The 15,127-nt window shown below is 39.9% G+C and overlaps 1 protein-coding gene across 6 annotated transcripts in view; it reads right to left on the bottom strand.

Moving 5' to 3' along the window:
• Nucleotides 1-15,127, bottom strand: part of LOC132823420 (rho GTPase-activating protein 26-like) — a 248,532-nt gene that overhangs the window by 87,292 nt on the left and 146,113 nt on the right. For all 6 annotated transcript variants that reach the window (XM_060837239.1, XM_060837241.1, XM_060837242.1 and 3 more), the window contains one exon: nucleotides 6,865-6,923. In XM_060837239.1, coding sequence (XP_060693222.1) covers nucleotides 6,865-6,923 — 59 coding nt within the window. The remainder of the gene's footprint in view (nucleotides 1-6,864; nucleotides 6,924-15,127) is intronic.

Raw genomic sequence — 15,127 nt, 5'->3', positions numbered from 1 at the left:
CCCTATTTGCCCTATCTCATGTCCCCCTTTTGCACTCCTGACTTCCCTCATAAAGATTCTCCTACTGCCTTTATACACTTCTCAGGATTCACTTTATCTCTGCTGTCTCTACCTGACATATGCTTCCTGAAGAAGGATTACATCGGAAACGTTGACTTCTACCTTCTGAAGCTGCCTGGCTTGCTGTGTTCTTCCAGCGTCCTGCGTGTCTCCTTTGGATTCCAGCACCTGCAGATTTTTTGTCTTTTTTTCTTGACCAAAACCTCAATTCCTCTCGCCATCCAGCACTCTCTACACCTACCAACCTTGCCTTTCATCCTTACAGGAATGCACTTTTTCTGGACTTTTGTTATCTCATTTTTGAAGGCTTCCCATTTTCTAACCATTTCTTTACCTGCGAACATCCATCTCTATCAACTTTTGAAAGTTTTTGCCTATTACCGTCAAAATTGGCTTTCCTCCAATTTAGAACTTTAACGTTTAGATCCAACCTGTCCTCTTCCATCACTATTTTAAAAGAATAAAATTATGGTCGCTGGTGCCAAAGTGCTCCCCTACTGACACCTCAGTCACTTGCCCTGCTTTATTTCCCCAGAGTAGGTCAAGTTGTGCACCTTCTTTAGTAAGTGCTCTGTGGGAAGCTGGAGAAGAAGTGATTGCTGGGGCTCTTGCTGAGATATTTGTGTCATTAATAGTCACAGGTGAGGTGCCGGAAGACTGGAGGTTGGCAAACTTGGTGCCACTGTTTAAGAAGGGCGGTAAAGACAAGCCAGAGAACTATAGACCAGTGAGCCTGATGTTGATAGTAGGCAAGTTGTTGGAGAGAATCCCGAGGGACAGGATGTACATGTATTTGGAAAGGTAAGGACTGGTTAGGAATAGTCAACATGGCTTTGTGTGTGGGAAATCATGTCTCACAAACTTGATTGAGTTTTTTGAAGTAACAAAGATGATTGATGAGGGCAGAGCAGTAGATGTGATCTATATGGACTTCAGTAAGGCGTTCATCAAGTTCCCCATGGGAGATTGATTAGCAAGGTTAGATCATATGGAATACAGGGAGAACTAACCATTCGGATACGGAATTGGCTCAAAGGTAGAAGACAGTGGGTGGTGGTGGAGGCTTGTTTTTCAGACTGGAGGCCTGTGACCAGTGGAGTGCCACAAGGATCGGTGCTGGGTCCTCTACTTTTTGTCATTTACATAAATGATTTGGATGCGAGCATAAGAGGTACAGTTAGTAAATTTGCAGGTGACATCACAATTGGAGGTGTAGTGGACAGCGAAGAGGGTTACCTCAGATTACAACAGGATCTGGACCAGATGGGCCAATGGGCTGAGAAGTGGCAGATGGAGTTTAATTCAGATAAATGCAAGGTGCTGCATTATGGGAAAGCAAATCTTAGCAGGACTTATACACTTAATGGTAAAGTCCTAGGGAGTGTTGCTGAACAAAGAGACCTTGGAGTCCAGGTTCATTGCTCCTTGAAAGTGGAGTCGCAGACAGATTGGATAGTGAAGGCGGCGCTTGGTATGCTTTCCTTTGTTGGTCAGAGTATTGAGTACAGGAGTTGGGAGGTCATGCTGCAGCTGTACAGGACATTGATTAGGCCACTGTTGGAATATCGTATACAATTCTGGTCTCCTTCCTATCAGAAAGATGTTGTGAAACTTGAAAGGGTTCAGAAAAGATTTACAAGGATGTTGTCAGGGTTGGAGGATTTGAGCTATAGGGAGAGGCTGAACAGGCTGGGGCTGTTTTCCCTGGAGCGTCGGAGGCTGAGGGGTGACCTTACAGAGGTTCACAAAATTATGAGGGGCATGGATAGGATAAATAGACAAAAACTTTTTCCTGGGGTCGGGGAGTCCAGAACTAGAGGGCATAGGTTTAGGGTGAGAGGGGAATGATATAAACAGGGCAACTTTTTCACGCAGAGGGTGGTACGTGTATGGAATGAGCTGCCAGAGGATGTGGTGGAGGCTGGTACAAATGCAACATTTAAGAGGCATTTGGATGGGTATATGAATAGGAAGGTTTGGAGGGACATGGGCCGGGTGCTGGCAGGTGGGACTAGGTTGGGTTGGGATATCTGGTCGGCATGTGCAGGTCACTTCTAACCCAGAAGAGATTCCAATAATCCAAAAATGTGAACCCTTCTCCCCAGCCACATGTTCATCAGCTGTGTTCTCCTATTCCTACTGGCTCCTAGCACCAGAAATAATCCAGATATTACTACCTTTGAGGAAGTCCTTTTTAAATTCCTGACTAACTTTCTATATTTTCCTTTCAGAATCTTTCTATGTCATTAGGTCAAATGTCCTCAACACGTTCTGCTGGTCCTCCTCCGCTTTGGGAATATTCTGCACTCTTTCAGAGATATCCTTGATCCTGGCACCAGAGCGGCAACACACCACTCTGAAGTCTGGCTGCTGGCCATAGAAATGTCTGTCTGTGCCTTTGACTAGACAGTTCCTTATCACAATCAATTGCTTGGAACCTGACGTACCCCTCATTACATTATAATCAGTCTCGGTACCAGAAACTTGGCTGTTCATGCTCCATTCCCCTGAGCGTTCAACATCCCCAACATTTTCTAAAAAAAACATACTTGATTGAGATGGGGATAGCCACAGGAGATTCCTGCACTACCTGTCTGCCTCTCCTCCCTTTCCCGAAGGTAATCCATCTACCTGACTGTATCTGATTTTTTTCCTTCCTGTATTTACATGTAACAAGAACGCTTCCAACATGCACCCTCTCATAGATTTATATCCCAATACACACACACATACACTCACACCCACATCTGCGTGCACACACATATACATAAGTTTGTGGGGTGAATTCATACTTGCAGAATTACATTTTGTTTAGCTCAAAAACTGCATAAATCCATGGTAAAATTCTGTAAATCCCATTTTAGAAATAGAATCAGTCTGACCTAACACTGGGACACAGACAGACTTTAATTTCACACCTTCAATGCATTATTTGAGCTGAGGTGGCACCTATTGTTAAAAGCTATCTTGAGAATGTAACTTTAAAAAAGTTCTGGGATTTGCATTTGAAGGAACTTAAACTAACATGATTATTCTAAAAGTTGAAAGACTCTAGCTAAATTTGTTTGATAGTACATTCCATGACACTGCAATTCTGTTGCTATAAATTCTGTGTCATTTGATTCTGCTCCACAACCACCTGAAGAAGCAGGGCTTCAAAAGCTAGTGCTTACAAATAAACCTGTTGGACTATAATCTGGTGTTGTGTGATTTTTAACTTTGTCCACCCCAGTCCAACACCAGCGTCTCCAAATCATTCGCAATCACAAGTGAATTTAATTTACATATGTACTGGCTAAACCACATTTGCAATAATATTATGGCAGATGAATTCCTAGAATGTTCAAGATTAATTTTTAGAACAGTACATTTTGGAAACAACTCAAGCGCAGTTTATCCTAGATTCAGTTTTGTCCAATGATAAGGGATTAACTAGTAATCTTGTAGTGAGAGGTATTTTAGGAAGAAGTGAACACAATATGGTCGAACTCTTCACTGGGATAGAAAGAGAAGTAGACCAATCTGGACTCAAGTCCTAAATATAAACAAAGAAAACCATAAACGTATGAGAAGGGTGAATTAGCTGTAATAAGCTGGTTAACCTGTGGCCCAACAATGATTAAGAAAATAAAGTAAAGAGGGAGATAAATTGATAAATAGACAAATGACTCCAAATAATTTAAACTTACTTGAAAAAGTAGCAAGCCTGAGGACTTGCAGTTTAGAATTCAGCAGAGGAGCAATAAGGAGATTAAAATGGAAAAATAGAGTATGAGCACAAATTTGTAAGGAGCATAAATCAGACTGTAAGAGCTTTAAGAAGAGTTTGTAAAAAGAAAAAGATTACTGAAGACAAATGTAGGCCGCTTACAGTCTGAAACAGGAGAATTGATAATGGAGAATAAGGAAAATGGAGAGCAATGAATTCACTGAAGACATAAAAACTTCCCAGAAGTGGTAAGGAAGTTTGGTAAGAAAGAAATTAAGTTTAATTAAATTGAATTAGTATATGAAGAAACAAAAGCTGCAGAAATTAAGGGGACTGAAAGCTGATGCATCCCTAAAGTCTGATCATTTGCATTCCAGTGAAGGTGACCAAGGAAGTAGCGGCAATGTTGGTCGTCATCTTTCAAACTTCTCTAAATTCCTGAACATTCCTAGCAGGTTGGAGAATGGCAAGTGTAAACCTGTTGAGGAGAGAAAAAACTGGGAATTTGCAGACTGGTCAACCTAATATCAGTTGTAGGGAAAATGCTGAAATCTATTATAATGGCTATGTTAACAGGTCTCTTAAAAATACCAAAGGTATTCCACTAAATCAACATGGATTTATGAAAGGGAATTTGTTTTTTTTTGAGGACATAACTAGTATAATTGAAAAACCAACAGATGAAGCATATTTAGATTTTCAGAAAACTTTTGATAAGGTCTATCATAAGAGATTATTGTGCTAAATCAAAACATGTAAGATTGGTGTAATATATTAGCATGAATTGAGAATTGATTAGGCAGACCACAGAGAAGGAATAAATGGGTAATTGTAGAAATTAGATACGACGGGGATCAGAACATGGACCCCAGCTATTCACAATGTATAATGAATGGTTTGGATAAGGGAATAAAGTGTAAAACTTCCAAGTTTGCTGACAACACAGAACTCGGTTGGAGTGTGAGTGGTGAATAGGACATGATGAGGCTTCAGAGTGATAAGTTGAGTCAAAGTCGGCAAATACATGGGCAAATGCAGTACAACATGGATTAATGTGATGTTGTCCACTTCAGTGGAAAAAACAGAATGCAGACTACATGTTCTCCCACACCAATCTTTGAGACATTTAATTCTATAGTCTTTTTGACCCTATGCCAATTTGCTAGTGTCTCAGGCAATAATCTGGAGACAATTGCCTTTTTGGTTCTGATTTTCATTCCGCCCTGGCTACTCATACTCCCTTCAGCAGAACACCTTTCCTCTTTCTACCTACATTGTTGGAACTTATATGAACCACGACAACTAGAAATTTCTCTTCCTACTCCAAGTTCCTCGGCAGACGTGGTGACATATCCTGAACTCAAACACCATGCAGACAACACAGCCTTCAGGATTCTTAATTCTGACCAGAAGAACAGTGTCTATTCTTCTCAATATATTATCCCTGATTATTCTTACATTTCTCTTTTCTCCCCCAACTTGAATGGCTCCCTGGACCACTGTACTATTGTCAATTTGCTCATCCTCTTTACAGCCCCATTCTTATCCACTTAGTAAAACTCTCAAACTTGTTAGACAAGCCCAAAGGCTGAGGTTCCTTCAGCACTATCCCTTGGGTCCTTCGACCTATTTTACCAGTAGTCACATCCTCCAGTTCCTGTTCACTGAATGAACTTGAGGTGATTAATGTCAGGGGTGTGACTGCCTCCTGAAACATTGCATCCAGGTAACTCTCACCCCCCCCCCACTCCCTGATATATCGCAGTTTTCGAAGTTCAGAGTCCAGTTCATTAATTCTGAGCCCGAGTTCCTTAAACAACCAACATTTGCTACAGATGTGTCTACTATGAACAAATGTGGGCTCCACTAGCTTCCACATCATGCAATTACAACTCATTGCTTGGCCTGACATATTTATTTTAAATACATAGTATTTAATTTAATTTTTTAAAAATTGTACTGGTGTTTTAGCTTGTAGCCTGTGACTACTTCCTCAAGTTACCTCGAATCTGAAACTAACAATAACAGATAGTCAAATTAATAGCTGTCACCACCAATGAACTTACAATTTACCTGCGATGTCACTCTTTTGTGCTGGGCCCCGATATTGGGGTTCAGTTTGTTTTGTTTAGAAAACACCCTACAAACTATGAGCCAAAAATACCAAACAGAAAGCATCTCTTCCCCACTGCACTGAATTCCCACGCTGCCTCCAAGTTCCTAGGAGAAAGTGAGGACTGCAGAGGTCCTGTCAGGATGCCAACTTGCGGTTAATTCACCCTCCCACTCTGCTAAGGACATACAAGTCCTAGGGCTCCTCCACCGCCAAACCCTAATCACCCAACGTCTGGTGGAAGAACGCCTGATCATCTGCCTTGGGCCCCTCCGACCACATAGGATCAATGTGGATTTCACAAGTTTCCTAATTTCCCCTCTCCCCACCTTATCTCAGATCTAACCTTCCAAATCGGCCCTGCCATCTTGAAATATCCGAACTGTCCATCTTCCTTCCCACCTATCTGCTCCACCCTCCTTGCTAACTCCTCCTTCACCTACCTATCCCATTCCAAGCTACCTTCCCCTCAGCTCCATCCCCTCCCCCATTTATCTCTCAGACACCTTTTGCCACAAGCCTCATTCCTGATGAAGGGTTTATACTCAAAACTTCAATTCTCCTGCTCCTCGGCTGCTACCTGACCAGCTGCACTTTTTCAGCAACACACGCTTTGACTCTGCCTCCAAATTCCCCAAACTATATAATCACTCAGGCGCTCTCTCATTCTGGATGTTATGCCCCCTTTCTGATGATGCAAAAGTTATTACATGTCTTACTGGTTCTGTACAATCAGTAGCCAAATTTTACAGATTGGGAAAATCACCGATTCAATCATCTATCTGTAATATATATATAAATTTGTGTGTAAACTACAGGTAGCCTATTTGACTCACAGAATTTAATATCATGTATAATCTTCTGCCAAACACACACACCATTTTTATCAAAAGAGAAATGGGGTTAAAATGCTCATAACAGTATCTGCTGTAATAATTCTGCTGAGTTGCATTATTCTGGTAAAGCAAAGTTCTCTACTTACTGGCTGCTTTGATAAAGCTGTGTTGTAACTGGAATGTCATCAATGGAGCTGGGAGCACTCTAAAAGAAAAAAATAAAATGTCATAATGCTATTGATAACTAGCGATTTTGATTTTACAATTAATTTCACATACAAGTGCAATAGCATGTTTATCATGATGTTAGTAATTAAGAGGCTGTTTGAGATTCTGTATTCAACTAAATTAGCTGAAAATAAAAAAAATTCTTGCATTACTAGAAGCTAAAATTCAACCTGATAGATTGCCATTCAGAAAGTATCAAAACATACCCTTCTGCACTGCAAGTGATTTCAGACTAACATAAATGACCATGACATTCTCTTGAAGTAATTATGCAAAATAAGTAACTGAATCTTAGAATGATAAAACAAAAGGAGGCCGTTAAGCCCATCAGACTGTCAATTATACCAAGCTGCTACAAAAATGGTTGAAGAATGTAGTATATACCCTTCTCAGGGTAAGTAGATAAAGTCTGCAGTATCCACATCCAATAATGATTTTTTAAAAAATACTTTTAAAAATTGGCAACACTTTTCATCAGGCTCTAAGTATCAATGAAACCAATAGAAATAGTGCCAGATGTTTCAGCAAAAAGGATTATGCATTATCCAGATCATCTTTCCTTTCACTTTTTGAAACCAGCTCAAGGTGAAAGTACAGCAAAGTATTTATAAACCCCCACTCCCAAAATACAAGAATAAACGATATTAAAAGCATCAATTTTATGGAGTCTCCAAATTTAGCCCCCACTGGTGTTAAAGACTGGTCATGACTTGGAGACACTGGTGTTGGACTGGGGTGTACAAAGTTAAAAATCATACATCACGAGGTTATAGTCCAACAGGTTTATTTGGAAGCACTAGTTTCAGAATGCAGGTCCTTCATCAAGTGATTGTGGAGAATAAGATTGTAAGACACAGAATTTCTAGCACAAGTTTACAGTGCGCTGTAACTGAAATTATATATTGAAAATGTTTGTTAAGTCTCTCATCTTTAAGAATGACCATGTTGGTTTCAGTTCTATCATATGTAAATAGCAAAACCTTTTTCTAAAAGTTACATTCTGAAGTGAACCTTAACAATTGGTGTCATGTCAGCCCAGATAATGTATTGAAGGTGTTAGCTTCCCAATGTGAGGCTGTCTGTGCCACAATGGTGAGACTGATTCTAATCTAAAAAAAATGGATTTACAGAATCTTACATGTATTCATGCAGTTTTTGAGCCTAGTAAAATGTAATTCTGCAAGTACAAATTCATCCCACAAACTTATATGTGCATGTGGGTTTGTGTGAGTGTGTGTGTGTGAATGAGTGAGAGTGTAAAGGGGTATAAGTCTGTGAGGGGCTGTGTGTGGGAGCGCGTGTGTGTGTGTGGGAGCGTGTGTGAGAGAGAGAGAGAAAAAATGACGCCATGTTGTTTGCAGTCTGCAAACAATGAGGATGAACATCTCACCAAGACCATCCCACACCTCCACTTCTTGCCTTCAAACAACCACCAAACCTCAAGCAGATCATCGTTCATAGCAAACTACCTAACTTTCAGGACAATACCATACAACCTTGTCACAGTAGATGCTGCAAGGCATGTCAGAATGTCAGCGTGGATACTACCATTACACATGGAGACACCTCCCACCATGTAATTGGCAGGTACTCATGTGACTCAGACAACGTTGTCTATTTCACATGCTGCAGGCAAGGATGCCCTAAGGTATGGTACATTTGCAAGACGAAGTAGAGGCTACTGCAATGGATGAGTGAACGGACACCGCACAACAAGGCAGGAATGTTCCCTCCCAGTCAGGGAACACTACAGTGGTCCGGGACATTCGACCTCGGACCTTCGGGTGACCGTACTCCAAGGCTGACATCGGGGCAGGCAACAACAAAATGCCGCCGAGCAAAGGCTGATAGCCAAGTTTAGTACCTATGGGGATGGCCTCAACCGGGACCTTGGGCTCATGTCACACTACAGGTGACCCCTGTAGTGACACAAACACAAGAAATCTTAACTTTCTTTTACAGAAAAAAAGTGTTATTCAAATTTAGTGTCTGTTTAAGGTAGGGGAACATGGCAGACCATTTGTGCATGAGTAAGATCATAAACAGCAACATGTTAACAGTCTGGATCATCATTTTAAATGATAATCATCAAAGGATTGATAATGGCCAAGGCAATAAAAGAAACACCTCTGCAGTTTAGCGGATTCTTCAACTTCTGAGAGCACGTACGGAATTCTGGTCGAACAAAAAGGGGGCAACAGTGACGCTGCACTGAAGAATCAGCTTAAGTTTTATGGTGAAGTCTTCTGGTTGAAGGAATAGGGCATTAACACAAATCCTCTGACTCAGCATGAGAATGTGATCACTGTGCCAAGTCATTTTTCAGATATGTGACATTCTAAAGATTTCAAAATTGTGCACAAAGAGATTGAAAAGCAGGATCTCATGAACAACACTTTTTTTTTTACTTTTGGTGTCAGTCCACAGCATAGCAGTAAAGCAGCTAAATGGAGTCTTAATTTAATGTTACCAAAATTGAGAAACAATTAACCACCATCCCATTTGCTACATTTAATCATGACTGAGGTTTCCACAATGGATCTCTATTCACAGTGTCACAGGTTTGTCAGATGACTGACTGTTTCTTCTCAGTTTGTACACTGCAATCACACCACTAGCCACAATGCTTCCACTGGATCAAAATCCACTTTTCACCTCAGGTAATCTGAGGTAATCTTATTTAGACAAGTCAGGATGATCCCAAAGTCATTCAGAGCACACTGACAGAGAAAGGAGATGACAGAATCGTGAAAAATCAGAATGGTCAGCCTTACATGGAGTTTGCACATTCTCCCAGTGTCTGTGTGGGTTTCCTCTGGGTGCTCCGGTTTCCTCCCATAGTCCAAAGATATGCAGGTTAAGTGAACTGGCCATGCTAAATTGCTCATAGTGTTCAGTGCATTAGTCAGAGGGAAGTGGGTCTGGTTGGGTTACTCTTTGGAGGGTCAGGGTGGACTGGTTGGGCCGAAGGGCCTGTTTCTACACTGTAGGGAATCTAATCCAACTTGTGTACAATGATCAAGTGTGAGAGAAATATAGGGATCAAAGGATATCACGCAGAGAAAGGGTTTCATCAGCAGATGCAAGTAGCTGCATCAAAAAAGAATCTTCCAAGACTGATGCAAAATTTTCAGAGTTGCTAATTTTTAAGCATAAAATTTAACTGCAAACCAGTATATTATGATTTGGCCTTAGCTGTCTTTTAAAGATATATCTGCTACTGAAGTAATAAACAGGGGAGCTGCTTGCAAGATCTGAGTTTGGCTAAAATGACCTGAAGATGCTGAAGAGTCTGGGCTTAAGTTATTGCGTTAATTTAAATGCAAGTGTAATTTGAGGCATGTTTGTCAGCTTTAAAAGAATAATAAAAATATTAAATTACCAGCTCGAACTGAGTATGACACCTATCTTCAAATGAGAATCATGTGGTTTGAAAAGGTTTTAATTTATTGACCAGTTATCAAACTAAAACTATAGAATAAAGTATCTATATTTTTAAAAGGACGTACTACTAGAAAAAAATATGCTTAATTGCTTAGCATTCCTCATGAGATCAGATAAATAGTTTTGTGATAACTGGTGCTATTGGCCAAAAGATACATTGGGCAGAATCCTCCCATTTTCTGGTGGTATATTTTCAAGAGAGATTCATGGCAGCTGGCCAACAATCATCCATGGAGACCTCTCTCATGTAGCAATCCACTCCTCACCTTATTAATTACACACTGGCCTTCTTCAGCACCAGACTCAAAGAATATGTGCTCATGTCTGCCTGGGTTTTGTGATGTTCACATTACTATCAGGAGAGTTGAATCCCAACTTCACAGCACTGCAGATGTTTCAAACTAAGAGATGCTCTTCACACTGTGATCCTGCATCATTTTGCCAAAGGAAATGAACCAGAAGGAGATGCTAGCTTCTTGGTTTGCAAACAAGCACTTGGAGGTGCTAGTGGACTAAGTAGTGGAAAGGCAGGCAGGCAGAGTTATTTTTCGGATAAAGACAAAGAAAGCGAGTGCACTTAGCCAGTATGGACAGAGATAGTAGCTTGGACCCAGTGCTGTGTCCTGGGATAAGCAGGATACCCAGAAATGCAGGAAGATGATTCATGGTCTTCTGTGGTTAGTAAGGATAAATGGCACCATCTTCTTTCTGTTGTCTCACACTCATAAGACCAACATTCACTCTAACTCTACCATTGCACACAATCCTCACTATTGAATGAAGCATATCCACTCAATGGCTCTCATCCATCTGAACCTCCCAAACTACTAACTCTTCCTTCCCTCTGTGCTTCCAACTCAATCGCTGGGTACATTTCACCATTTTCCCATGCTTGCATCACCACTAATGGCCCCTCTGTCTATTTCTATCAATCTCAACCCTGCTTTTGTTTCTGTGTGGTAAAAGCAACATCTCACAGTTGGTCCAATGGCTCAAAGATCAGTCAGGTGTCCGTTGGACATGAGGTTGTTAATACCACATAAAAGGAAAAGATATTGGGTTTGGCTGAAGAAAAGAACAATCAGGCATGATGACACACACAAATCTCCATGGGTAACAGCCCAGTAAGATTCACTGAACTGTGCAGCTCTCCCATTACCACCGATGCTAATTCATTCATAGGCTCTACAAGCCTTTATCCCTCTACACAACCAATTTACTCTCCTCTTATGCAGTCACCTGTAACGACAAACCTCTTCCCAAAGACTCTCAGCTTCTCTCATACTCTCAGCAAAATGCCAGAGTCTCTCAGCTCTACCTCGGAGGAGAAAGCACTCAACCCTCAGGGAATGAAGGGACTGGCAAGGCCTTCATCTGCAGTTTCAAATCTACTTCAAACTATTATTTTGATGGGTTACTTTCCAGATTAGACTTGGAAGCACAATCTGGTGAACCCATCACTAATATTGTCACAGCTCAGCAGGGAAGAAACTCAAGAGTCAGACACTTGAGGACTCAATATTATTGAATACATTTAAGACTAATGTACATAAATTCCTGTTAGTTAGACAAAACAGGGGTCAACAGGTATAGATGGGACCCAGCTCCTGCACCGATTGCTCCACAGCACCCCAATGGCCTATTGATAATTCCCAGACTTGATACACTTGACTCACAGGAGTGACTATGACTTTGTTCCTAGACTCTGGTAAGATCAAGTTCCTGATTATTCGTGGCCAAAGCCCTGGACCAGAAATGACTCCATTAACTGAGTATAGTGATACCCCCCTCCCACTCTGAGTGACCACAGACCCTTGAACCTTTTAAGGATTAGTTCCCTTTCATGTTCAGACATGGTCATTTCATTGTAACACATGCAATGTGCTTGCCTTGTACATTAGTGATGCATGCTGCATGTGTGACATTGAACTAACATGTCCACCAACTTGACTGTTCAGTGCTTAAAAGCTTGACAAACTGTCTGACTCTACCTAAAAGAGAATGCAAGCTGAAGGCTAACAGCCTGCAACTTAGCACTGACTAATCTATGCACTGAGAAACAATGCCATTCACAAAGAGAGATTGGCAGCCTCCAAGTAAAGAAGAATTGAAGCTAAGAACCATTAAACGCATCATGTGTCGATGTAAAAGATGCAAGTGTGCCCCTGAAAACAAAGCAACTTGGAAAAAGCACACAAGTCCAGGATGTCCCCAAGTTCAAAAGTGAACTTCCAAAGAATTGAAGGGATATGAGAGCTACCCCAAAAGCAGACAAAATTATCTGTTGAGGATAGTGGTGCATGGATTAAACATGTTCTTTTTGTTTGACCTGGTGGATCTGGTATATGAACATATGTCACTTCTGACACACATAAGTAATTGATATTATAAGTTTGAATAAGGATCTTAACTCAGTGTTTCAAAACTGAGATGAAATAAACTTTTATTTAGCAAAGGCACTGCAGAAATCAGATAGAAAGGTGGATAAATGGAGCTAAGAGAAACATCACCAATGATCTACTTATGGCACAAGGAGTTGAATGATGTAATCCAGTCACTATTCATAGAAAAATGTCTCAATCTTTAATAGCTGAAAAATTAAGTGGTTTGCAGTAACTCTGCTGCAATGCTAAGTCCCTTGCCATTGGTGGTTTGAGGATGGTCTTTTGTACATCAGTTAAAGAGTGATGTTAGATTTGAAGAACTTTTGATTTGGTTCCTGGGAAATTGTGGTTACAAAGGCATTTACTACCAAAATTCTATTGAGTAACTGAGATATTTCACCTAATGTTCTAGTAGTTGTACTAGACTTCATAATTAAAGAAAGCAGCATAAGAATTGGCTGTTCCACACAAAATTCACTGCATGATAGAAGGTGTTCTTTTGAGACATCTGGGTTGCAAATAACTGGATCACTTTCATTTCATTTTAACTACTGCTTTAATTTTTCTGAACTGAACCTACAATTCTTATGCAATGTTTGTCATTCATATAGCACAGGAATGACCATACTTCTCATCAACAGAGTTAAACTCTGGATTATGTTTCAAAGTAGTCCTAATAAAGATGATCAATATAGACTGTTGTTTCCATTCTACCTCCACTGACATTTATTGTCAACTTGTTATTAACTGCCAATGTAATTATTTCAGAAAATTCTTGACACAAGGGAAGGTTTCAGTCAACATTTACCTAGCTTTTGCAATCTTAGTGACATTTTTACAACAGTGAGTAATGACCAGATACAGTTTGGAGCTGATTCAGATCAATATTTCATTTGTGAAAATATCACAACAATTTTACATTATTAGCCCTCTTCCTACTTTTAAACCAGTTAAGTATTCTGCTACTAAATATCAGCATTTCTGCAACAATTTAAAATCATCCTTCGGTAAATATACGTTGTCTGTTGATATCATCTTGTTATTTTTACTTCATAGAGTACTCAGCATCAGATTATTTTGCTGGGGATAACTGCAAGTTTGAAATAAATGAATGGACTCTGGCCAATAAGTTGCCATAGGGATTTACTCATTGCTCAGTAATTCATGATTCATAAAATGGATGAATTCAAGATGGTCATCTTGCAATAAAGAGCTGCTTTTTACTCATCTGCCAGGGCATTGTTGTGACTCAGCTAACAAAACAGTAGCTGGAAGTATAAGCTAAAAAAAAGGCAATTAAAATTCAACCTGCAGGATTCCCAATGTACACTGGACTAGCAGCAAACTAACAACACCAGCATGACAGGTCTCATTCCATGAAGCATTCTGAGGTCCATCAGAATCTTAGACCAGCTGAATGTCATAAGACTTAATTGTACACATTCCTGTTGCTTTTCAATCGCACCAGTTTTTCCAAATGATGCATAACTTATTTTTCTAATCAGAACAGAACAGTTTCACATCAAGGCAGTGTTCAAGCTTCTGTCTTTGTAAGCCATATTAAATGGCAAGATACAAATGCAAGTTGCTATGATCTTCAGCACCAGATTGAAATTATCCTGCAATTTAATAGCTACAGAAGGATCATTACATGGCTAAGATTCATACACAAATGAATTTTGGGCATGAAAACAACAGAAACTTTCCTACTTACAACCCAAGGGCTATATATGGACTCCAGGCTTGGCAATCAATCTATCAAGCCTTAGACAAATCAATTCTAATTGTACAATTGCTGAATTGTTACAAAAGCTAAATGCTTAATGGGACTATATTTTGAGATAACGCCTCATTAGCGGTTAAATCTGAAATTAAAACATATAAATGTTCACAACTTGACAGACATACAAGTTAATGAAAAGTCAAAATTAATCTTCAGTTGTGGTAAGAAAGGCAGCACAACACAAAACCTTTCAGTAGGAGAGGGAAAAAAACTACAGAAATAACTGTTGGTCAATTTGTCATATAAACCACTTTAAATAATCATGTCAATACACGTAGCATGGCAACAACTTAAAAACAAAAGTATAACACTGGCTGAAATGAAAATTTGAGAGAGACTGGCAAGATAAATGAGGAAAATAATCAATACATATTAACAGTACCATATACTAACAATTTCCTGAAATAAGTTGCTCAACCATTCCCAAATCTGTAGTTTTAGATGCGCACTGTATAATATGCACTGAAGGCATAAAAGATCATTTCCAGGAAATATTCCACACTAATTGCAATAGAAGAATAAATTAACGTTTCATCCAAACACATTTAAAATGTACTTGTAGAAAATCCC

The sequence above is a fragment of the Hemiscyllium ocellatum genome, chromosome 16 (genome assembly GCF_020745735.1).
Source record: "Hemiscyllium ocellatum isolate sHemOce1 chromosome 16, sHemOce1.pat.X.cur, whole genome shotgun sequence".
Lineage (NCBI taxonomy): Eukaryota > Metazoa > Chordata > Chondrichthyes > Orectolobiformes > Hemiscylliidae > Hemiscyllium > Hemiscyllium ocellatum.
Note: the sequence above shows the minus strand (reverse complement) of the source record. Positions and strands in the feature narration are given on the sequence as shown.